The sequence below is a fragment of the Mytilus californianus genome, unplaced genomic scaffold (assembly GCF_021869535.1).
Source record: "Mytilus californianus isolate M0D057914Y unplaced genomic scaffold, xbMytCali1.0.p SCAF_1, whole genome shotgun sequence".
NCBI classification, from domain to species: domain Eukaryota; kingdom Metazoa; phylum Mollusca; class Bivalvia; order Mytilida; family Mytilidae; genus Mytilus; species Mytilus californianus.
Window position 1 is genome coordinate 90,609,718 of NW_026262581.1, and position 26,386 is coordinate 90,636,103.

The following is a 26,386-nucleotide window of genomic DNA, read 5'->3' on the forward strand; positions in this document are numbered from 1 at the left end:
AGAATGAGACGCTTAACATGTCGACCCACCCGGTCTCGCTGTTTTTGTAGCTCTTGCGCTTCCCTCAGTTTTTGTTAGCTACTTTCATTCGACTCTGATAAGTATGTGTAGCCGGAGTTTTTACGTATTAGCTAACAATATAACATTTCGGAAAAAAGCATAAAGTTATTCGGACTCCAAGCCGACCAGTCTTTATTGTTAGTCCGTAAAACTATAACGGTGCAAGCACTAATTTAGGATACACATATCTTTTTAATCAGGACTTTTATTGTTTTGTTGTCGTTTTTTTTATATATATAATTTAGGGTTCAAGTATGATATGCGGCTGTGTAGTTCAATTGGGAGAATCGAGTAAAATCGTTTGAGAATATCGTTATATTTTTCTCAACATGTTGACCGAAATAATTGAGCAGTAATTTGGTCATAAGATATCCTCATATGTGTAACAGGCCCAAATGTTGGTAAGTCGCTAGGTTGACTAGTCGACATAATGCCCATATCGACAGGATTACTTTAAAGAATAAATTGTTTTGGTAATATAATTATATGAAGTATGTCAACAGGTCTGTTATTTGACTGATCGAAACAAAAATGATTTTACAGAAATTTGAAAGAACCCGGGAGGTGGGTAAGTCTTGAAATAAAAACATCCTATTTGATAAATTGGCAAGAGGTTTTTTTATTTCAAAACTATTAACTGAGCTTTATATTTTTAAGAACCTTATACTTTTGGAAAATTTTTACCAAAAAAAAGTACCTTAATCCAAAATAATAAAGAAAAGCAATTCATTGCCATACAAGTGGGAGGTTGAGCTATCTTGAAAACCAGGTTTGACCCACTATTTTCATTGAAAAATGCCTATACCTAGTCAGGAATATGACAGTTGTTTTCCAGTCCTTCTTTTGTTTGATATAGTCGAGCGTTTGGTTTTGTTCGTTTTAATGGACTTCACCTTTCTTAATTTTCTTTGGAGTCCGGTATTTTTTATAAATTTTGTTTGGTATACACAGAAAACAAATAGTATATCACGAATGATAATGTTTAGAAAAACACATATGGCTTATTTCTTGTTAGAAACGTGGCTATTTCGATTATATTTCAAGAAATGTCTTCTCGTAGTCTCCATGCCATGTCTATCAATACAAATGTCTCTTCAACAACTGTCGTATATTTTAAAAACAATATGAACTTTTCAAATTCACATGCTTGTAGATGGAACAAAAACAAAATAATCAATTAAATGCCCCAGCTGTAGTCTTTGATTTAAAAGTACTAAAAATTTATTGAAAGTCGTATTGCTCTTTATTTTATACATTTTGTTTATTTTTTCTAAATAATATTAATTTAAATCATACTGAATTCAACTTCTTTCAATACATTGGCGATTTCTTTTTTTAGTAGATATACGAGTATGTGGTATGAGTGCCAATGAGACAACTCTCTATCCAAGTCACAATTTGTAAAAGTAAACCATTATAGGTCAAAGTACGGCCTTCAACACGGAGCCTTGACTCACACCGAACAGCAAGCTATAAAGGGTCCCAAAAAATGACTAGTGTAAAACCATTCAAACAGGAAAACCAACGGTCTAATCTATATAAAAAATGAGAAAACGAGAAACACTTATGAACCACACCAACAAACGACAATCACTGAACAACAGGCTCCTGATTAAGGACAGGTGCATAAAATTGCAGCGGTTTTAAACGTTTTAATAGGTGCCAACCTTCACCCTACCTGAAACAATAGTGTAACATCACAACATAGAAAGACACACTATAAATTATCAATTGAAATGGCTTAACTCAATATTTATTTCAATATATACAAGACATATTAACAAAAACAAGTGAACATACACTGAACGAATAAATTTGATCTATGACACAATGTAAATACAAAATTGATAAAACAAAGGGGTTAGATGTAAAACAATATCAGAAAGACAACCATAACCTTGGACAAAATGCCGCCAAATAAAATAACGTACACAGGTAAATAAAAATAATTTTGTTGTAAGGTATACATGGAGTACGGTAATAATTTTTACAAAATAAATAATTTGTTGTTCCTAGTACGAGAACAAAAGTGAAAATTGATCGTCATACTAAACACTTATCAAAGGTGGTATATATTTAAAAAAAAGTGAGACTAGATATAACACTGGATAAGTAAACATTAAATAACAAAAATACAGATTATTTTAGTTTGCATACATGTATTTCAGAAAGGTCAAACTAAACATTTATTAAATTGAAGTTTTAATGCGGTTTTTTTTTTTCTTTACTTCTTCTTTGTATTGTAGACATTAATTATTAGGTAAGCAATAAATTTTCACTTCTGTACTCGTGTACTCGTACTGTGAACAACAAATTTATTTATTTTGTAAAAAATGTTTCCGTTCTCCTAACAACAAAACTATTAATATATAAATTTACCTGTGTACGTTATATATAGATTCTACCACTGCATCGAGTTTGATACGATATTTATCAACTCGAGACAGTTAAATTTTCAAATTTAAAACGCGAGGCTTGCCGAGCGTTTTAAATATTTAAAATTTAACTGTCGAGAGTGGATAAATATCGTATTACACGAGATTTGGTGGTGGAATCTGTTTCTCTAATGATTTTCAAACAATACGCAGGCAAATTTATTCCTTCTTTTCGACTGATCTGCAAAAAGATGTGTTCTTTCTATGTGACGTCATCAGGCATGGTCGCCTTTTTTCATGTCGTCACAATAGGAAATTCAGAGGAAAGCAAGAAAATTCGACGTCATAATCGGATTTTAACCAATGAAGAACTGAGATCAAACGAACCACACGTTGATTAAATTTTTTTCATACAATGGGTGCAGAAAGGGATAAATTGACGAAGAATTAGAGAAATTAACTTACGCCATTTTGTCCCAGGTTAGAGTTTTTTTTGTTGACATTGTTTGAACATCTATATTACTAAATGAATAGAGTTGAAATTGGGTGTCGCGTTTTTCTTCTTTCACATAAAATCCACGAATATTGTTTTATACCACAAAGGGGTAATGACCAGCGTAGTTTATTATGTGTTCATTTCAAGATCTTTTGGGGGGTATTTGGGGGTTAAAATCGGAAAAAGCCAGTTCGGATCGACCGTCCTTCACGACGTTCGGCTCTGAAATTTACGTGCCGTCATCATTTCCGTCATTGCACATCTGCCCGGCAAAATTGAATTGTATTTCGTTACAGATACGGTAAATATTGACCGTACATTGAAACACTTTGTGATACACATTCCCTTGACGCTCTCAGCAATTTAACAACAGATTTTTACACATCAAGAGCTTTTCCTTTCGGGGAACCGCATCAATTCAACATGAAAAGATTGGGGGAATTACTTCAGTTTTCGGTTAAAAGTGGGTACCGAAGTGCGGCTGGAATGTGACCCCCCCCCCCCCCCCCCCCCCCATTCATATATTAATGCATTAAATTGTCAGCCCACTCATATATGGGGGTGGTTCTGAGCACGAAAACACCAGAAATCAGGTGCGGATCCAGGATTTAATGTTAGGGGGTGCAAAAAATATTCTTCTGCGGAACAGAGCATGTTGCGAAATATTTTTGGGTGAATTAGCAAAAATTTACGTGCCGTCATCATTTCCGCTTTGTCTGCAAGTATTATGGTCTGCTCCGCAAAAAGTATACCCTAAAGGGTGGGGGGATAACTTCGGTTTTCGGTTAAAATGGGAACAGAAGTGCGGCTGGAATGTGACCCCCCATTCATATATTGATGCATAAATTTTCAGCCCACTCATATATGGGGGTGGTTCTGAGCACGGAAACACCAGAAATCGGTTGCGCAACCAGGATTTAATGTTAGGGGGGGGGGGGGTAATGTTAGGGGGGGGTGCAAAAAATAAACATATTCTTCTGCGGAAAGGAGCATGTTGCGAAATATTTTTGGGTAAATTAGCAAAAATTTACGTGCCGTCATCATTTCCGCTTTGTCTGCAAGTATTATGGTCTGCTCAGCAAAAAGTATACCCTAACGGGTGGGGGTATTACTTCGGTTTTCGGTTAAAAATGGGTACAGAAGTGCGGCTGGAATGTGACCCCCCATTCATATATTAATGCATAAAATTTTCAGCCCACTCATATATGGGGGTGGTTCTGAGCACGAAAACACCAGAAATCAGATGCGGATTGACTTTACACTGAAACACTTTGTGATACACATTCCCTTGACGCAAATTAATAACAGATTTTTACACGTCAAGAGCTTTTCCTTCTATTTATAGGTCACCGTAAGGCTTGACAAAAACTGATACCACATAGAATGCTATAAAAGATCTCGCCATGACAAAATGTAAAACAATTCAAACTAGAAAACCAGGGTATTTTTACCTTCTTTGACGCTCTTACTGTTTCTCGTGGAAGAGGTGAAAATTGGACGATGAATGTTTCTATGCATTGCCTTTCCGTAATCTAACACGTACATGTGAAGCAGGATCTGCTTAATCTTCCGGAGCACCGTGTTCGTGATGCTTTAAGTCTTGGTGTTGTCAGTTTATTTTCGACTCATGATTTGAACGTCCCTTTGGAATCTTACCCGGATTTACTACATCAAATGAGGTTATCAAAAAATATTTGATATCGTTATAAGAAATATTTGTTCGAAAATAATGCAAAATATAACATCTTTTCATTTTAAGCAAGTTGTAACATTTGTGATATGCCAAATTAGCAATCGTTTATTCATAAATAATTTCCTAAAATTTTAAAATTCAATATGCTGAAGTTATGTCAAACGTATGTCATTTGGAAGGAGCCAGATGATCTCCGTAGCGACATATTCACACTTTTTAAAGATATAAATGCAATGAATTTATCCACTAATAACCATTAAAGAATACCATCCCTCATCAGAATGTGCTATCTATAGTAAAGATGGCAATGTTGTATGTCAATAGCGAAAATCAATATGATTTCCCAAAAATATGATTTTCACTTTTTAAATTCGATTAGCTCACTTTGTGGTTTAGTTTAAACAATATATATTCAGATAAATCATAACATAACGATATAATACACTCGAAATAAATATCTAGAATTCAGAAACAGGCAATGGCTTTTACAAATCTGTCTCCTAGTGGTTTCAGAAAAGATTATGATAAGGAACTGGTGTTTAACGCCTAGTGGCAAATATAACATGCATATCAGTACGAGAATATGTTAATGAGATATGCATATGATTTTTGCTTTTGTACGAGATGAGACTTTCAGCTGGATATTAAACATGCGAATTCACAAAGTAGCAGATCTATCATTCTAACCATACATATTGTTTTAACTCCGATCCAGTTAGTCTTTGTTCTTACTCCTACAACTGTGTCATTATCGGAGAAGCAACAGATATCAATTTTGAAGTTTTTGCTTTGACCCGTTCGGGGATCGAAAAATAGGCCCCTACATTCGAGGCAAACACGGATCAACGAAGCCACCGATGCGGCTCAAAAAAGAATATGTGTTTCAAAATTCAATTGACCATAGACGCCAAGTGATGTCAATGACTCAGGCTAGTCCTGTAACTCAGGAATACTTACCAATCTCATTTAAGATTACATTGTATTTTGGAATTTTAATTTTCCTCGACAACTGAAATATCAACTAAGTTCCTATTCTTAAAGAATATAGGACCCAAATTCAAACGAAACAATGTTTAAAAAAAAATTAGTAAAAACTATCGAGAAATGATAATTTTTTAGTTGATATTACTATCGCTATGAATTATTTTGGATTTAAGCAATTTGTCGGTAGGATTATTACTGACACAGAAGGCGGGTAAACAAACAGTTAAAAGAAATACCGGAAGCTGTAATCAAATACATTTTTCATGACATTTTCTCTCCTCTTCAATTTTTCGACCTCATGAAAACGATTGCAGATCACGTAATGAATCACACCTAATTCCTTTAAGTTTATTTGAATCGGCTGTCTACTGTAGTCATCATTTTCCGCAAAATAATTTTTACCCAAGTGGTCAATAAAACAGTATTTTTTCACTTTCCGACGTGGTAAAATTTTCCGAAATATATGAAATATTGCAAATATGCAAATATTCTAAACTGTTGATCAAAGGTGTCCCACTTTTCAATGGTACTTTCAAAGGTTGCACCCCCTATATTAGCTATGTTACTACGTAATTGATTAGCTTTCATTGAAAGTTTCTGAATTAAGACTTGTGAATATGCTTAAAAGTATTTGTCCAGGTCCCGACATTTACGATTTACTTGAGTAAAACATCTTCTCTCCTCATTCATACCTAGAAAATTGTGCTTACAAATTGATTATTGAAATTGCTTTTATGCATAATTGACAAGTCAATAAAATTGAGAATGGAAATGGGGAATGTGTCAAAGAGACAACAACCCGACCATAGAGCAGACAACAGCCGAAGGCCACCAATGGGTATTCAATGCAGCGAGAAACTCCCGCACCCGGAGGCGTCCTTCAGCTGGCCCCTAAACAAATATGTATACTAGTTCAGTGATAATGGACGTCATACTAAACTCCAAATTATACACAAGAAACTAAAATCAAAAATGATACAAGACTAACAAAGGCCAGAGGCTCCTGACTTGGGACAGGCGCAAAAAATGCGGCGGGGTTAAACATGTTTTTTGAGATCTCAATGTATGTTTTTAGCAGTTTTGCTGATGAAGATGTCAGTTCCAATTATATTTGGCAATGTAATTAGGTCATCAAATATTATATTATCGACAACCTCATCTATTGGTTGGGGTACAGGTACAGCAACTTGAACATCATTGTCTTCAAATCTTGGTGGAGATTATTCTTCCTCGTGCAGTTGCTGTCCTCTCCTTCTGAAGTTGTGAGATGGTGCAGCTAGGTTATTTTCATGTCTACAAGGTGTTGGCATTTATTTTTCAAATGAACATGGACAATTATAATCAATTTTCAAATTAAATAATTATCTATTGTGTCATTTTGACTGATTTTGGATTCGCATGGAAAATGATGTTTACATAATCGACGCTTTCAAGGTCGACACACCCGGTCTCGCTTCTTTTGGAGTTCTTGCGATTCCTTCGATTTTTGTTGTTTGTTGATTTGTCTTCTAACTCGATTTTTGAGATTTGAACATCGGTAATCTACTGTTGTCTAAATTTACCCACTTATAATTAATTTATTTTACGTATAGACTATCAAGACGTGTGCCTTATAAAGGAAGTAATTGTAAGTAGACGTTTTGTTTTTGATTCAGACAACTTTTGAATATAATACAATTGAGAATGGAAACGGGGAAGGTGTCAAAGAGACAACAACCCGATCAGTTTATTTCATTATAACGTCAATCAACAATTATTTCAAAGTATTCATCTTGTACAACCCAGGATCTCCTAATACGAGTCTGCATATAATTTCGTTAAGGTGGGTTATCAGTATATATTTCCTCGGGTAGAATTTTCTTATACTTTGCTGAAATGTAGATTTTACCATGCTTTTTTTAGAATATAATAAAAAGTATGGGTCACCGTGCCATTTTTCAAGCTACAATTCGTGCAAAATTGCCCAATTTTGCATAGATTATTCATAAAAAAACACTTTTTGGTGAATAAAAAAAAAAATCTGTGAGATAGAATTTTGAAATAAAATATGAGAAGATAGATTTTATAATATGCTTTAAGGAAATAAAGACAAATGTCACCGAACTTGTTTTCTTGCTACAAGTAAATAATGAAAATTCCTTTAACATTCCTTTATGAAAAAAAATACTGCTGGGGTTAACTCCATTTAAATGGCTAAGTTGAAAATTGATTCGAACAAACACAAATATTTGGTATTTGTTCAAAAAGTCAAATTAATGCAATACATCACGTATTTTTTTCAAATAAATAGTCTTGTACATTAAAATGCTTATCTCTCTCAAAATTTGCAGATTTAAGCAAAGAACTAGACCAATTGTGTACTGCTAGTTTACAATCCAAGATGGCGGTATACAGTTTATCTACCTTAAGGAGATAATGGAAGTCCTACTGTAATTGTCATATAGATATCAGACTTTTATTATGTAGATGGATTGCCTTTTCTTTAAGGTGGTATGGGAGTATACATGAAAAATGATAGAATTTGTTCATACTTTGCCAAAATTTAGTATATATTGTTATATTTTCATAATTATAATAAAAATGATAGGTCACCGCAATTTTTTTCAAGCTACAGGTTGTGAAAAAAAGACACAGGATCCGCTTATCCTCCCGGACCACCTAAGATCACCCCAGTTTTTGGTGGGGGTTCGTGTTTATCAGTCTTTAGTTTTTTGTGTTGTGTTTTGTGTACTGTTGTTTGTCTGTTTGTCTGTTTGTCTTTTTCTTTTTTAGCCATGGCGTTGTCAGTTTATTTTCGACTTATTAGTTTGAATGTCCCTTTGTTATCTTTCACCTCTATTGTATGGATTATACAGGAAAAACATCATTATGTGAATAAAAGGTAAACTAAATGATAGAATTGTGAAATAAAATATGAGAAGATACCTCTTAACAAATGCTGTCTGAACATTAAACGAAAAGATAGAGTCACCTTACATTTTCTCCTGCTATAGCATAATACGCTAATTTCAACTGTAAAAAAATGAAAATCTAACTCTAACTAATCTTGATTTGTAAAATAAAAGTTATTATAAGTTCGAACCTTATAAATTTGTTCATTTAAATGAAATTTCACATAAGTTATTTGCATTCCTGCATCAAATTTTGCTGACTTGATTCAAAATTCAGACCTATTGTGTTCTAGTATTTTACAATCCAAGATGGCAATAGACACCCCTACTACCTTTTTAATCTAAATAAACTTACTTAAAAAAATAGAACACAATATATCCTATGGTCATTTTAACTTTTAATTATCGTTTTAGATATAAATGAATGCAAATCATCTCCATGTCACCAAGGTACTAGCCAAGATAATATAAATGGATATTCCTGTAGATGGGATCCTGGATAAGCAAACACTGATTGTGGGTTAGGTAAGTAATATTTATCGTATGCTTTCAATTGTTTAAACCCTTATCTAAGTCAAATATGTCCCCTTTATAGATATAGTTTCTATGTACTGGCTTTTTTTGTCATCTTAATTACTGTATAGTGTTCTTTTTATTTGTCTTTGTATATTTTTAAACTTTACTGTTAAGTCCATTTTTTGGTAATATCCTTTTGAAGTGGCTCGGTATTTATACATCCCGCCATTATGTCATTGTGCTGTGGACTTTTTTGTATTCTTGTCTTTCGTTTTTGCTTGTACTTTGTCTATAGAGTGTCTATATGCCATTTGGTTTTTCTTTGTTGAAATAGTTATTTGTTTTATAGTGATTAAGATGATAACACAGTGTTGACTGCTGTATCCAAATTCTTGATATGTTTACCTATTATGTCTGTTTGTTTTGCTCGCACATTGTTGTCGATATAATGGGATTCTATGCTACTGTCATACAAGTGAGAGGTTTAGCTAGCTTGTCAGGAATATGACAGTTGTTTCCATTCGTTTGATGTGTTTGAGCTTTTGATTTTGCCGTTTGATAAAGGACTTTCCGTTTTGAATTTTCCTTGGAGTCAGGTATTTTTGTTATTTTACTTTTAATTTCCAGGTTGAAAAAAATCGGCCTATCCTAACTATAGATAATATCAAGTTTTTTTTTAATAATGGTAGAGTAAAATTCATCTGTGAGTAACAAAATGAAGTTTTTAGTTGAGTGAGCTTAGCGAGCGATTTATGAAAATGCTGTATATTTTATCGAGCTGTCGTTATGTTACAGTATCAAAGTAACGACAATCTTAAAATTGATGAATCGGATTGTATTTGTGTGTTTTCCATTATAGTAAGAATAGCTTTTCTTAGTTTAACAGCAAAAGAAGAGGACTTGATATGTTTAGGTTTATATAAAAATAAGGAGATGTGGTATGATTGCTAATGAGCCATCACTCCACCAGATACCAAATGATGTAGAAGTTAACAACTCTTAACTCATCAACGATACTGAAAATACCAGGTTATAGTTATTAAGGCCAGGTTATATTTGACATCACTAAGCCATGAGATGTAATGTAATGCCGAACTGAGTAGGATAGTCAGCGCTTCTGCGTTGACATTTAATAGCATTAATACGACGTTCTGTGTAAATTTACTGTTGATAAAATATTAAAAGTATAAGTAACATTAAGGTCTTTCTACCGCAGGCATGCAATGCCTTAGCCAGATTTGGCACAAGGTGTTTTGAAAATTTGGTTGTCAGTGCTCTTCCAATTCGTTATTAATTTGACCATCTATCTTTTTTGAGTCAATTGCCACTGATGGGTTTTCGGTAGATAAATCAAACGTCTGGCGCACTAAGTTATAGGCGTTGTATCTTTGAGGAATTTTTATTATAATGTCAAAAACTAACGACTATACGAAAATTAAAGATTGAGTACAATGTGACACACCTGTCTGTTTGGAGTGAAGAAAAAAATCAACATCATATTTTTTTATAAGTTATTAAGAATAAACAGGCAGCGACCAGTCGTATATTCGTCGTACACATTTAGTCGAGTAGCATGAACCTTTTGGTTGTTTAAGACAGACAGTACACTTGAAAACAACTTGAACTGAATACAGAATAATTTTATAGCACGTGTATAAATAAAAAGCCTCTTCAACCTAAGTAATGAATAAACATGCTGTTACATTATATAGATATAAATGAATGCAGTTCATCCCCATGTCGCCATGACACTTGTCAAGACCATGTCAATGGATATTCCTCTATGTGTGATCCTGGATACACAGGAACGTACTATGACCAGGGGAAGTCAGAATATATTTAGTTATCATGTTTTTCTACGTTATTTATCTAGAATTTCGGCTTTCTGACAACGAAAAGATTTTACCAGACCATTGTAACCCGCGGTTATTAGGTGTACCATATTCTTCTAAAAAATTATAGAAAAATATTAAATCTTAGCATGGTTAATCTCATATATTTTCCTAATTTTATTCATCAATAATACATTAGCCCTCATACATGATACAACTATTTATCTTAGCAACTAGTAACGTTGTCTATTTTGAGTTCCATCTTTCTTTCTAGTGTACAAATTCATTTAAGTATAATCTAATTTTGGATGTAACGCGTCTTCTGATTGGCTGACGTTGTTTTGTTTATCAGCTCTAAGACATAATTTTGTCATGTGACCGTGACGTCATCAACGTTTTTTCATGGTTTACTCCGGTTTAAAATGGAATTTAGAATTATATTATAAGAAATGACTGTAATATTTTTTCTGTCTATTCGAAATAACATAAAAAATGTGGTGCACACTTTAAAATAACCCGCTGCGCGGGTTATTCAGTGTGCACCACATTTTTTATGTTATTTCTTCATAGACAGAAAAATATTACAGTCATTCCTTAATTGAAGGGGTTTCTACGCTACTTTTATTTAATTTACACGTAGTTTTTTTTTTTTATTTAACAAGTATGTAACACTTTCATCAAATTGCAACATTGCATGATCCCGAACGGAACTATTGTTTAATATTCAATGTCTAATAATAACTTCTATTGGCAGAGAATTTTAAAGTGCAGATTAATCCCCGCTGCCACATAATTTAGGTCGGTCTGTTTACAAAAACCATTAAACGGATATGCTTTGGTTTAATCTAACACACTTTCAGTGAACAGCGGTATGCTACTGTTGTCTTTATTCATTTTAAAATTTCAAGCAATATTAACTATTATGTTTTTTTTAAGAAAACAAAATGAGTTACCACAATAATATTTCATTCGACACTTAGGATGCATTTCGTGAATGGTTATCGTAAAGTGTTGTTTTAAAGGTTGTAAGTAATAATGGTTTCTTGGAACATAAAAAAAAACTCAATGATAAAAACATCTTACGATTTTTCTAAAAGTTTAACATACAAACTTAACGCGAAAAAATGTTAGCGAGGGGAAGGTATTTCTGGGAACAAGCAATTAATTAATTTATTTATATCGATCGACATTTTTCTAGAGTATATTCTGACACGGTTATTGTGTTGATGCTGGTAGGCATATTAAATAATTTTCTTCTGTTTACACCTACAGCCAAATATTTTAATTGCGAAAAATGATCATTATTTATGTCTATTTTTTATAGTGTGTTACTATTACATTGATAGCATACATAACCCTGTTTAGTTTGAAGTACGCTTATAGTACTTTTTTAAAGGGACCTAGTAAACAGTGCATTTTCATGATGCTAATAAAAAAGCTACTATGTGGTTTGAAACATATTTTAAGTTCGCCTTGTCAGAAGGGACAGCTTAAGACATTTTCATCACTTCGTGTTCGTGATTTACGATAAAATCAAATTTTTAAATTGAAGAAAAACTGCTATCGCAATGAAAAACCCTGCACAATATATGCTAGAAAGGCTAATGGTTAATATTATCATATAAGTTCTTTCTACTTTTAATGCATAAATGCAATTACAACTCAGCTTACGATATGGACTGAAAAAAATAGGCGACAGATTTTCTAAAGTTTTCAAAGGTGCAGCACCTAAGTCAAAAATTGATCAACTGTATGCGTGATCCGTTTGCTATCTTATGTAGCAACACATTCAGATTTAAAAAAATATATGAATTAACTAAATACGTATATGACCATTGAAGATTGCCATTTTGCATATCTTTTGCGAATCTCGTTGTACTGTCAATAGTAAAGACGGGAATGTTTTATTGTTAACACAACAAATGTGATTGTAGAAGGAATTAATTGGACTGATTTTGGTTTTTAATAAGCTTCTACTATGTTTTCAGAAAATATGGATTTTTCTCCGCCGTCTGTCGACATAATGCGAAACTTTATGTTTTCTGCTGTTTTAGGTTTTGAAATTGATAATTGTATATACATTTTAAATACATGAACATAAAGAAAATGGAAATTAAAATAGGGAATGGAGAAGACCCTTAAAATCTTTAACAAATTTTAACCGAAGAAAGAAAGTAAGAAATGGAGATAAAAGATGACATTGATATTTAATATCAATAGAAACACCAATGTTTCAAAGACGAAGGCAAAATGCGAGTTCGTTAAGGAAAGGGAATTGTAAAAGGTATATACAGATTTATAGCATAAATTCCTTTCCTTGTAAATTAAAAATAAGAAGATGTGGTATGATTTCCAATGAGACAACTCTCCACAAGAGACCAAATGACACAGAAATTAACAACTATAGGTCACCGTATGGCCTTCAACAATGAGCAAAGCCCATACCGCAGTCACCTATAAAAGGCCCTTATATAAAGTAAAAGAAATAGGACATTAATATAATGGAATATGCAGACAGCTCTCTCACAAGCAAAAAACCCTAACTATAAAAATATAAGGGCATACACTACAGACACGGGGATACATTCTTCTGCATCCACACAGCACGAGTAACAAACCCTGCAGTAAATATAAAAATAAGAAGATCCAACATCCACATTAATTCAAATACCGTAGATTTTTTTAATCATGCTCTCGTTTCAAACTTCATCATTTTAGACATATATAATTGATTACACATTGTTCAGATATAGTTTATGATAGCGTAAACATAAAAAAAACAAGTTGTTTTCTTTAAAAAAAAGAAAAGCAACACGTGAACCCGAGTCCACTGACTGGTCATCAAAAAATTGTTGTTGATATTTTTTTTTGCTTTTGATATGAAATAATTGACTGTGAATAGAATAAAGTAATGTGGATATCAAAACACCTTTATTGAAAATATGTAATTGCTTGTAGATTTTTGCACAAGTCAATTGAAAGCAATGTTGGATTTTAGTTGTGAATATTAAAGTGTATATATACAGCTATCATTTGAATTTACCTTATAAGGCTTGACTATTTTATTTATTACTTGGGAGTGTACATTATTTTTTCTTAATCCGATTGTAAATTCCAGTTTCTGCAAACCGGATGTCTAATGCAAATTGCACAAACCAATCGCAATATGAATTTAAGCACTCAGTTTGCTTCATAATCTGGATGCATTTATTTTATCTACCATATCTTCATATTATTTTGTTTCCGTGATGCCTTCAATTATTCTTATACTCGTTATTGAAGCTGTCTGTACTCATGGTAGATGTATATATAAATTTAAAGCCCAATTTCCATGTGAAGTGAAACCCTGTGGCATGCAACTTATAAGAAGGTTTCGTATATTTTTTTCTTGAGAGTAACACACCAGCTTCATTAGGACCTCTTATATACTGACAATTATTTTGGTCTCATAAAAAATCTCAAATTTTAAGAATTTCCTGAAGTTACTTAAATCAACCCAAATATTCTACAGTAAAATTTGGTTTTGAAGAATATCTTATTTTCAGAAGTTTTATGAATACCTGAACATACTCTCAAAAGGAACCAATTTATATAAAAAGAAAAGATACCAGGATTAAAATGTTGAACGCCAGACGCTAGTTACGTCTACAAAAGACTCATCAGTGACGCTCGAATAAAAAAGTTAAAACGGCCAGATAAAGTATGAAGTTGAAAGGTATTGAGGACCCAAAATTTCGAAACAAAGGTTTTGTCGAATACATCCAAGGTAATCTATTCCTGGGGTAGAAAATTCATAGCATTTCGAAAATGCCAAAGTTTATAAAAGGACAGTCACAAAAAAAAAAAGAAAAAAGAAATGAGAAACAGCTAGAGGTCAGAATACCTTAAGTAATGATGACCATGCTTGAAAGTCACATGTCAAACTCTTACTGCCGTGTCCTGAATTTAGATACTGAGAAATGCGAAAATTCACATTCGCGAGTGAAATTAATATTTATGCATGCACGTTGTTTCATGCGCAAGAAATAGTAAATAGAAAGCATACGCACTGATACTCTGTATAAAAATACGCATTTGCGTCATCACATATATTAATATAGGCTCAAATCTATTGTTTAAGGTAGCACTACAGTCAGAATTTTCTGACTCCAACCAACAGTCTTTAAAGATTAATTTCTCCAAAACTACTCAATGAATTTTTAAAATCTTTAACTCATTTTAAAGCTGAAATATTATTCTTTCTTAATCCATAAATAAATTTATTTTTGGTATAATAAATCTCAAAAATATAGCTCATTATTTGCCAAAATAGTGCTCTTCCAACTTGGATGAAAATGGCACATTCAGGTCAAATGGTAGTAAAAATTTGTTTTCATCCCTTTAATCAACCATATACAAGCTGCAAAACCGTGTCTAAGATTTTTGATATATGCCTTCAGTAAGAAGATATATTGATTTAACTGCTGGGTGCCAAACCTCATTTCACCTTTCATCTTTGGAGACCTATAAATTCATTTAGAAACAAATTATCCAAAAACTGGGACACGGTATTGTAGAAAATACTCCCTTTAATCACATATATCAAAGTCAAGCCAAAGGGGGTACCCATAAAGTTTATATTTTCATTTTTTTCATACAAATCTCATGAAAAATTGTTCTGAGAAATGACCTAAAAACGGAATTTCCCCCTTAAAACCCCTATAAATGCAACATAAATACAAAATTCCACTGGGAACACCCCAGGAGTGTTCTGACACCATTACTCTAATAATAAAACCACACACTTTGTCTCTTTGATGCTCTAATGCTGTAAATTTTGCATTATGTGTGGCACTGTGCAACACTAACTTGGCATTTGGCGGGAGTTTGACGTCACAGATTTGACCAATATCTGTGATGTAGTAATTAAATATTGACAAAGCTCCGCCTGTGTCCAGACAGTCTAAGATAAGAGAATAACAGGATTGACCAGCTGCATATAATCAATATTTTACATCATTATTCTCACTATAAAGAATAATTTTCATTTGTATTTTAAAAAGTAATATACTATTACTGAAATTAGCTTTAACATTAAAATTGTGCATCAAAAGACATGTTCATAAAAAGATCCAAGACCAACCACTTCTTTAAAAAAAAGACACTCCCACATGATTTTTGAGTTTTATGGAATTGAAAAATTTCACATAAACTTAACATTGGTTAAAATGCCTAAAATTGTATTTAAATGTAGAAGACCAAATAGAAGAAATTTAAACAGGCAGTCAGAGGCTTTCAAAGATACTTTCACACTCTTTTCCTTATTTTTTTTTTTTCATTTTTTGTAGATTTCTTCCCTTTAGATTTTTTCCTTTTCATATCTTTTTCTTTTTCTCTGTTTATAAACATGTTATAAAAAATTACTTTTGTTGCAATACAATGAGATAAGACCACAATATTTATCTTGTTGTCAGGGATTAACAGCTGGACACTGGTATCAACAGATGATTGACATATTAGCCCCTCCATAATGCCTATATATTTAGATTAATTGCCATGTGCTTTTGTTTACATAAGTTCATTATCAATTTACTCCCTGTTGTGATATGATAATGACTTTGGGATTATTACAAACTGTACAGAATAATATTTAATTCAAAATTGTGTGATAAAAAAAATATCTTCAAAAAATCATTGTTAGACTGTAGTGCTACCTTAATAGTTGAATTCGGATATCAAACAACCTACCTTAAATATTTTGACTCCGAATTCATTGCCCTTTCATCCGGAATTTGGGTGAACGCAAACCGATAGTGTGTCGTGTGAACAGGTTGATATATAATGTAAATGAATCAACGTGTGTGTAGGATAGCTGGTCAACACAATGAATACAATTTTCAAAATATTGACCATATTGCACAGATTTAGATGATATAAGGTTGAACTATTAAAAACAAAACAAAAAGATTTGAAATTTAATTAACATACATTAATGTTAATGAATCTTTTCCGAAAGTTAAGAATATAATTTCAATAAATCTGGGACTATTATACTAACGGTTAGTATAATAGTCCCAGAATAAACACAAAGTATTTACTAATGGACATTTTATTTATTAAATCAATCTCTTCTTAAAGTCTTACTTTCCACTATATGAATATATTGTTATACAAAATTAAGCAGAGACTAATAAAATCATACTAAAACAGTATACAATAATTAACGTAGTAATTAAATTTTTTAATAATTGTTGTAAAATATTAATTATGTTTTTTGTGAGATGCAAGGACTTAAATCCTTATGAGTTGAAACCATGCAAGCATGTTTCATTCACTACCGTTTAAAATTTAGATACTTACTTATGTGTACGCATCCCTGCTCATTGGTGCTCATATGTTGCATATAATTTTCATAAATGTATTCACTGTTCAAACCTGTGGGACATAATACATGTATAACATTTTTAATTATATTCTATTAAGGAAACATTTAGTCTCAGTTTAAACTTAATAATTTCAATGAATATTCTCTTGGTCTGGTAGTATCTATTAATTAGATTAATGATTTTTGACAGAAACAAATCCTTTTGTTTATTTATCTGTCTGCTTTCCGACCACTGTGTCTCCGACCTAAGATAAATATTTTTAACAGAAATATAGGTTTGTTAAATTTCTTCATGCATTCCGACAGGCTATATGATTGAAATATAAAATATCACGTGGTAAACGTTCATAAATAATCAGTTTATTCTGGGACATAATATATCAATAAATTATTCCCAGGTTTATTGTCACAATGCACAATAGCATGTTGTATTAAATACTACACACACTGCACACAACGCGTACAGGGAGCGTCTCAAAACATGAGTTATGATTGTGTTATTATTATACTTGATATTTAATAAACATTCGCATTATTAAAACACATATGTTTTGTCAAAAGGCAAATAGGTTCCAATATGTAAATGATTTTTGACTGCAACCTAGTCTTTATTTTTTTTACTTTGAGATCTACAAATGAGCTTTGATTGATGAAAAATACAATGTCACGTGGTAGCCTATCCATAGAGGGACCGTATCAAAGACATAGATAACTACCTATATAAATGATCGATAATTTTCGAGAGGTTCCGAGAATTTTGTTTGCGAAGATTTCCGAATGGCCCATATAAGCTACCAAAACTCACCAATATATAGGCGTGAACCCATCAGCGTGTTCACGCAAAAAAAGCAACACCACGTTTAGCGCAAGGTAATTACTTTATTGTGCTGACATTTTTTTACGCTACTGCGCCCTCAGCATGACCTTTAAATAAATAATGTTTTGAAAATTTCAAGACAACACAACGGCATACCTTGGTATCCATCTTAATTGGTTACTATACCTGTGTGAACCACCAGAAATTCCTGGTTCTCTTGACTTATAAATGATAGCGTTAGATTAAAAATCACGGGTTCGATAGTTTGTTTAGGATTGAAAATCTATAATTTGATTCCACAATTTCAGGACTTCTATAGTTAAATTTACATTGAAAGTCATAAACTTCTGAATATTCAATTTTCGATATATTCTCAGAACGTGTTTTAATCGTTACAATTCTTACAAACGATAAGTTTATGGGTGTTGTAATGTGTTATCTGTTGATTGTTGCCTTCTTCGTTCCTTATATTTTGTGTGATAATGAATGTGGATCAGGATTTAATTTCTGTGACCTTGGAATGCATTTACTTTGGACAAAATGCGCTCGACCTTGTGAAGGAATAAGACAAAGAGAAACATTGATATGCTGTCAAAAAACCCAGCAAACTGCTTTAAGTAGAAACGATTGTTTAAAAATGTGTAATAAGACATTAAAAGATGTAATAGAGGAAATGCCGTGTGCACAACAATGCATGCATGGTACCTATGACAATAAATTAATATGTCATTGTCAAAAAGGATACGGAGGACAATGCTGTGAAAAAGGTATAAAATATTTAGTAACTGGGTCTTTGTCAAGTTAAACTATGCTAAAGTTTTTTCAGTTACTTTCGTGAACAGATACCTAATGATGTATCAAGAATTGATTTGGTTTGCAAGTTTGGCTGTACCTGTAGAAAACTTATTTCAAACGGAATAGCACATCCTAAATTTTACGGTGATGTTGTTAACCGATCCCGGAAATTTAAATACGATCCGGGTAAACTTATCAATCCTTTAAATAAACTTATTCTAAAAGGTTACCAATTCAACACTGTAATTAAATCTTTGAATATTGTTCTTATTGGTATAAATATTGATTTTGTTTTCAGTAGATTAAAACCATACTAAATATTATTGTTATACACATATGTACTTTCACGGTACTACAATCTGTCGATACCTATATTTTGGCATTGCACAAGGTCATGTTTTTCACTGACTGTTAATGACGTCTTTACACTAAATCCATTGGATGTTTGATGTGTATTAATTGGTATTTTAGTCTAAGATAAATGATTTTTTTATTAGTTGTTATTGGCTTTGAATTAGCTGTCAGTAACTGCGAGTTCTCTCAGATCTGTACTTAGTGTCTTTTTTATTGTTAGGGATGAGGGATCGATAAATACCCTGCCACGCCCGGTCTGCGTTTTTTGTTTGGTGTTTTTCTGCTTTGTATTGATCTGATGAGTTAAGCCTTTTTCAACTGATTTTTATAGGTTGTTCTTATGTTGTGCTGATACACCACTGTCACACAGGGTAGGGGGAGGGTTGAGCAGTCACAAACATGTTTATCCCCGGCACATTTTTGTATGTGTCTGTCCCAAGTCAGGAGCCTGTAGTTCAGTAGTTGTCGTTGGTTTATGTCTAGCATATTTGTTTTTCGTAAATTGTTTTGTTATAAATTAGGCAATTAGTTTTCTCAATTGAATTGTTTCATATTTTTCATGTCGGAGCCTTTTATAGCCGCCTATATGGTATGGGTTTTCTCATTGTTTTAGGCCGTACGGTTGCTTATAATTGCTTATATCCGCTTCATTTGAAATTCGGTGGATAGTTGTGTTATTGGCAATCATACCACATCTCCTTATTTTAATATTTAGACAGACAGGAATGGAACAAATTTTCAAAAATTTAGTTATCTAAACTCTTTCCCTTCGTTGTTGAATTGGCTTTTGTTTCGATTATAGTGCCCATGGTGAGTCTTCGGTAAATGAAAAGCGCGTCTGGTGTACTAAATCATAAGCGTTGTGTTCGAGTGTAAAATATTAACAGTCATACGAAAACTGAAGATGCAGTTCGAACACAGTTAGTCTAGTATCAATATATATTTTTTTAAAACTTTTTTAAATAGTATAAGAAGCATTGTATGTTTTGATTTGCTTTAAAAGATGATGACTTAAAGAAACTAGTTAATAGTTTCTCAACTTTTTTAGTTTTTATTCAAAACATGATACTTCACTATTTCTTAAGACTAAAAATAAAGTTAAACTCTGTCACTACAATAAAACTATTTCAATTTCATGTAATTGAATGTAGACATTTTGGCATAAATCAGACCTACCAAACTTAAGTTTTGATGAGAGTAATAACTTACCCTAAATTTTCTGCCCTCTGTCACATTTATGAGACACTAAGCAATATTAATTTCATAAATCTCAAACTTTATCATGCAGTAAGAAAATAAAAGAAACTGATTATAATAGACAAAGATAGTTATCACTAAGATAAATAAAAGTATGAAATGTAATGTCAGTTTAAAGAAAAATGTCAATTTTAATGAACATAGCATTAGGAGTGAATTAGAATAAGCATGCACAGATTTATGCAAGTAATCCCCTTCAAAGTAATAATCTGTTTGGATTTCATGTGTATGCAAATAGTAGAATTTGTTAAGACATCCTTACTTTATCAAACTTTGTGAATTGTTATAAAACTGACTGAAAACATATTCTTTCGACTTAATTTATGATAGCTTTAGATTAAAAATCATTAGTTCAATAGCTACATGTAGTTATGAATTTTATATTTATAATTCGATAAAACAATTTCAGGGCTAAAATATTTAAACCTTATTCTGCTTACTTTATCAAATTGACACAAAATAGTCATCTTAAACATCATAAATACTAATCTGAGTCGTTCAATACAATAAATAGCATATTCACAGATTATGTTTACTGTCTTACAAACTGTTGTGAACCGAAAAAAAAATACTTTAAAGTAGATGCTGCTGAACAGGTTTTCAAAAAAAATCATAAATGTCCCGGTCTTACTGGTGACATTAATTAACTATATTTTTGCATTAAACAATGTCTTGCTTTCCTCGGACTGTTTATGAAGTCTTCACACTGAATCTCCTGGATATCTATTGATCATTACTTTAGTATGGGAAACATGGCTTTTCCATTAATCAGAGTGTTGATTTCTCGTTTCAATAGTTATACCTTTTGTCATGTCGGGGCCATTTATAGCCTACTATACGGTATGGGTTTTCCCATTGTTGAAGGACGTTCGGTGACTATAATTGCTTACTTCTCTTTCACTTTGTCTCTTGTGGATAGTTGTCTGTTTGGCAATCGTACAATATCATTTTTTTTATATTATTTTAAAGTACCTTTCGGTATCTACGAGTGAACTTAGATCGGTAATTTGTGTCTCTTGTCTTTTTGTTACTTGTCTTTATAGTGCTTCGTGTCGATCTGATGAGTCATTTCTTTTTCAACTGATTTTAACGGTTTATTTTTATATTCTGCTGTTACACCACTATCCTAGGTAAGGGAGTGTTGAGCGCTCGCAAACATGTTTAACCATGACATATTTTTTTATGTGACTGTCCCCAGTAAGGATCATGTAAATCTGAGGTAATCATTTGTTTCCGTGTGTCAATTTGTATTTCGTTTAAGGTTTTAGCACAGGACATCGTGTTGCTTTTCTAATTTTAAATTATTTCATTTTGTCATGTAAGGACACTTTACGGTAAGGGTTTTGCTCATTGTTGAATGTCATACGAAGACCTGTAGTTTCTTACATGCAAGTCATTTGGTCTCTAGTGGATAAGTGTTTTATTCGAAATCATACTACTCTCCTTGTCTCATAGGAGTCTGAATCGCTTATTTGACAAATTATGACATATCTTTTTTTTTAAATGTTTATAGTTTTGGCTAGCCATAAAACCAGGTTCAACCCACCATTTTTTCTTAAAATGTCCTGTACCAAGTCAGGAATATGGCAGTTGTTATCAAATAGTCCGTTTCTATGTATGTTGGCGTTTGTTTTTGTTGCATTTCACTGTTTCTGTTGTTCCGTTGTTTTCCTCTTATAGTTGATGTGTTTCCCTCGGTTTTAATTTGTAACCCGGATTTGTTTTCTCTTAATCGATTTATGACTTTTGAACAGCGGTATACTACTGTTGCCTTTATTTGGGTATCTAGGTCAAAATTCTGAACAAGATTAAAGTCCCCACAGATTAGACACAATTGATTTTCAAAATAGTCTAGGATTTCTGTTAATTTGTCATAGAAGCAGGGAGTATCAGTATTCGGCCCATACACATTTATCAAAGTAAATCTCTTGTCTTCAATATTAATATCCTATCCCAAGAGATTGTCATCCTCATCTTTTTTAACATGGTGTTTTTTATATTCAAGATTATTTTTAAACAGGATAGCAACTCCTCGCTGATTAGAAGCATAAGAATATTGAAAATGATTGACCTTTCCACTGGTTTCTTATCAGGGTTTCATCTGGTTCTACAAAGTGTGTGTCTTGAAGACAATATATAATAAAATCTTTTGAATACAGATAATTGAAAATGTCCCCCTTTTTTCTCTCATATGAAGTCCTTGACAATTATGAGACTTTATTTTAATAGTTTTACCCTCCATCAAGATAATATGTCTTCAAACTATTGAAAGTGGATATTTGCCAACACAAAGAAATGTTTAGTTTAGTTGAGATATCAGGACTGTTTACATAATATCATTTGCTTCAAGAATATATCATATATATGCCAAGTATAAAAAATCCATATTTTATATAAAATATATACATAAAATAAACAAAAATAAATGAAAAGGAAACACATTTAGAAGATATAATATGATACTAAAATATTTCATATTCTAATGCAGATTTACATTTGTGGTCAAGGGGATATAACTTTATTTTTTTTATATATTTAAGCTTTAGTTGTATATTGATCTGCATCATAATTTGTAATACATGTCATTATCTTGACACCTTTATCATATAGTCTTAATTCAAATTAATAAACTAATTATTCGTTAAATAATCAATAGGATTAATACGGCAAAAGAGAAGAGATCACACAAGAAGCACATTATCACAAAACTGTCCATTGTTTTGTGCTTCCTCATCTGATCTGGTCAAACTTGCCTAATATTTATAGCAACATCACTACAGCATGCGAGGTGTCATCTTCAATTCGCAGCTTAATGTTAACTTACACAATATGTTATAAAGAAAGATAAAAGAGATCCAAAAAAATCACCAACATATGATATGTCCAGTGCAGGATGTTTTGTCGATAATGTCAACATCGCAATGTCTACTTTATCGTGTCATTATTGTGTTTACATTGTATCCTATCTATATATATGTTCTGTACCTTTGTGTTTACATCGTTTTCATCGTATACATAGTGATGTTGATAATATCGTGTTTAAATCGTTCACATCGTCAACATCGTATTAAGGGTGTGTACCAAGTCTACACTTTTGTGTTTACATCGTTCACATCGTATACATCGCAATGTTAACAATATCGTGTCAACATCATGTTTATGTTATATATAGAGTCTATACCTTTCTGTTTACATCGTTCACATCGTATACATCGCAATGTTAACAATATCGTGTCAACATCATGTTTATGTTGTATATAGAGTCTATACTTTTGTGTTTACATCGTTCACATTGTATACATCGCAATGATAACAATATCGTGTCAATATCGTGTTTATATTGTATACAAAGTCTATACCTTTGTATTTACATCGTTCACATCGTATACATTGTGATGTTGACAATAGCGTGTCAACATCGTGTTTATGTTGTACATGACATCTGTACCTTTCTGTTTACATCGTTCACAACGTATAAGCCGGAAATGTCACATTATGTACAGTTGGAAAGCAGGTCACGGTTTGACCCCAAATCTTTCAGCAACAATAGACGTCACGTGACCGTGAAAATTCAGCAAAACTACGGATGAGACAAACATCATTTTTACTCACTGAAGTACAACTGTCATGATAAAATCTTATTGATCAAAATAATCTTGAATATACATAGTTTTATCTCGTCAAAATTTACACATCATCTCAAAGTCCTTCATTCTTCATTTTATCTTCAAACTTGAAGTTTGTATGACAATTGTCAAGTCTCCTGATCGAAAAATCTAAATATTTTCGAGGAAACTAAAAATGATGGGCTGAATTTAAATTTGATGAAGCATCTCATTAAGACAAACACTCGATATGAATATCTAGGCAGTAGAGTTTTGGATACGCAAACGTCAAGTTGTTTTCAACACGAAGCGGTGGTTTTTTGCCGATTTGTGCAAGTGGTTATCTCCACTTGATATCACTTGTCAAAAATAAAAATTCAGCAAAATGAATAAAAAGGAGTTAACTTTACACAAATTAAGAAGAAAATAAATCAAATTCGATTTACCAGTATGTTATTATAATATTGATAAGAGATACTTCCCTACTTTCAGAGAAGGATTAGAGTAAAAAAATTAAAGACAAAAAAATGGTAAAAATTCAGAAATTTAGCTGAATTGATATAAATTAGCTCTGGCTGATGAAATTTACTTTGTCATTTTATAATGGGATCTGGGACCACTCTTAGTAGATTTTTTTTAAATACTTCTAACATTGTTTAATGCAATAAAACATACTTTACACAATTTAAATAATCTTTCTGAAATAAAAATAATAAATAATACTGATATTTAAATTTAATATTCTATAAAACAGTAGTACCACGAGACAAAATTGTTTTTTCAAAGTAATAAAGCCTTTTAGCTCAACCTTATGTTTTTTTTTGTTGAACAGTAATGTACTGCCTAGAAAATATCCTACAGAAAAAGGATAAGTTTACCAAAAATATTGACAGAAATTCTGTAAAAAATAATACTTAAAATTATTTATAGTGATATAATTTTGAATTTTAAAATCATTATTATTGTAAAATTCAATTATTACATGTAGATTAACTAGCACAGCTGGTAGCCCTTGCCAAATTTCTCAGGGTATTTTCTAGATTATGAAAGTAAACTTTGAAAAGCAAAATGAGGCTTCTACTCTTCAGATTGCTGTATCAGCTGGTATATATATTTATAAAAAAAAGTAGGCCCTATTGTATATTTTACCTTAAAACTTGGATATTTATATCACAAATAAAAGTTGGTGGGAAAAATCTTTTGCCTTTTACTTAATGATCAATGGGTTGTTAAATTTGACACGAATAGTGTGCCATTTGAATAAGTTCAATTTTGTAAGAAAAAATCTTTATGAATTCAATTTCTTGTTTGACTTTATAAGCTAGTTTTTGCACTTTACTGTAGCTTATTTAGTAAAGAGATAACCATATAACCAAGGTTTTTAACTTATATTGAAATTATAAATATAATTAACTGACCTTCATTTCCTTTTTTCAAAGTAATATGATATGTTTTTTCCTCCAGAAATTTTCATTGCAAGTCATTTTCTCTTGCTATTTTTTTGTGTTTTTGGCCATCCGAAGGCTATCATTAATTTGTCAGATTTGTTTCCAGTATGAATGAACTATTCAAAGACGTACAGTTTCAAACGCAAGTTTCACTTTTCCAATGTGTAAATTTTCACAATGCACATGACCCTATGTTGAAAAAAAGAAAACAATGTCATCGTCAATTTGTGTAGGGGATCAAGAAGGGTTTTAGTTACTTTGAAATGGAGGTATCGTATGGAATTGTGAAAAACAACAGCATTTAATCACAATTATATTCATATCTCTAATAAAATCAGTATTTTAGAGTACTTTGGAAACAGGTACAATAAAAAGAAGATGGACATTCACTGTTTAAACTAGAAACGCAGCCAAAACCAGCTACACATTGGCATGACTGGTGATCACTAAAATTGTCGTATTAGAGTAAATAATGATGGCTTCATAATTGTGTAGAAATTTGAAATAGGTTACCAGGTTTCATTTAAGATTTTTACCGTCCTTTTCCGTATTTGGATACGCAAACGTCAAGTTATCTAAATTTGATGTTTTTGGCGAACAAAAAAGATGGCTTATAATCTTTAGAACGGACAGGGTAAAGATATAGCAAATAAAAGTAGTTTTGGACAATGTTTCTATGTCGTAATGAAACTATATTGCTTTCAAAACCTACAATCTTTGAAAATCAATTATGATAACAGCATGACAAGTTGAAAAAATAGTTTAAACGTCGATTTTTTAGCCGATTGATTTCGCGGAATTTTTAACGCCACCGACGACTGTAGCGCTACCTGTTCTGTTTTGTTATGTTCTGGTATATTCCTCCGTTTTATCGGAGCACTCCACTTATGGAATGAGTA

The 26,386-nt window shown here is 32.0% G+C and overlaps 1 protein-coding gene across 1 annotated transcript in view; it reads left to right on the top strand.

The window, feature by feature from the left end:
* Window positions 1–10,708: 10,708 nt before the first annotated feature.
* Window positions 10,709–26,386, top strand: part of LOC127738351 (fibropellin-1-like) — a 39,750-nt gene continuing 24,072 nt past the window's right edge. The window contains exons 1-2 of the mRNA XM_052249553.1: window positions 10,709–10,824; window positions 19,980–19,987. Coding sequence (XP_052105513.1) covers window positions 10,709–10,824; window positions 19,980–19,987 — 124 coding nt within the window. The remainder of the gene's footprint in view (window positions 10,825–19,979; window positions 19,988–26,386) is intronic.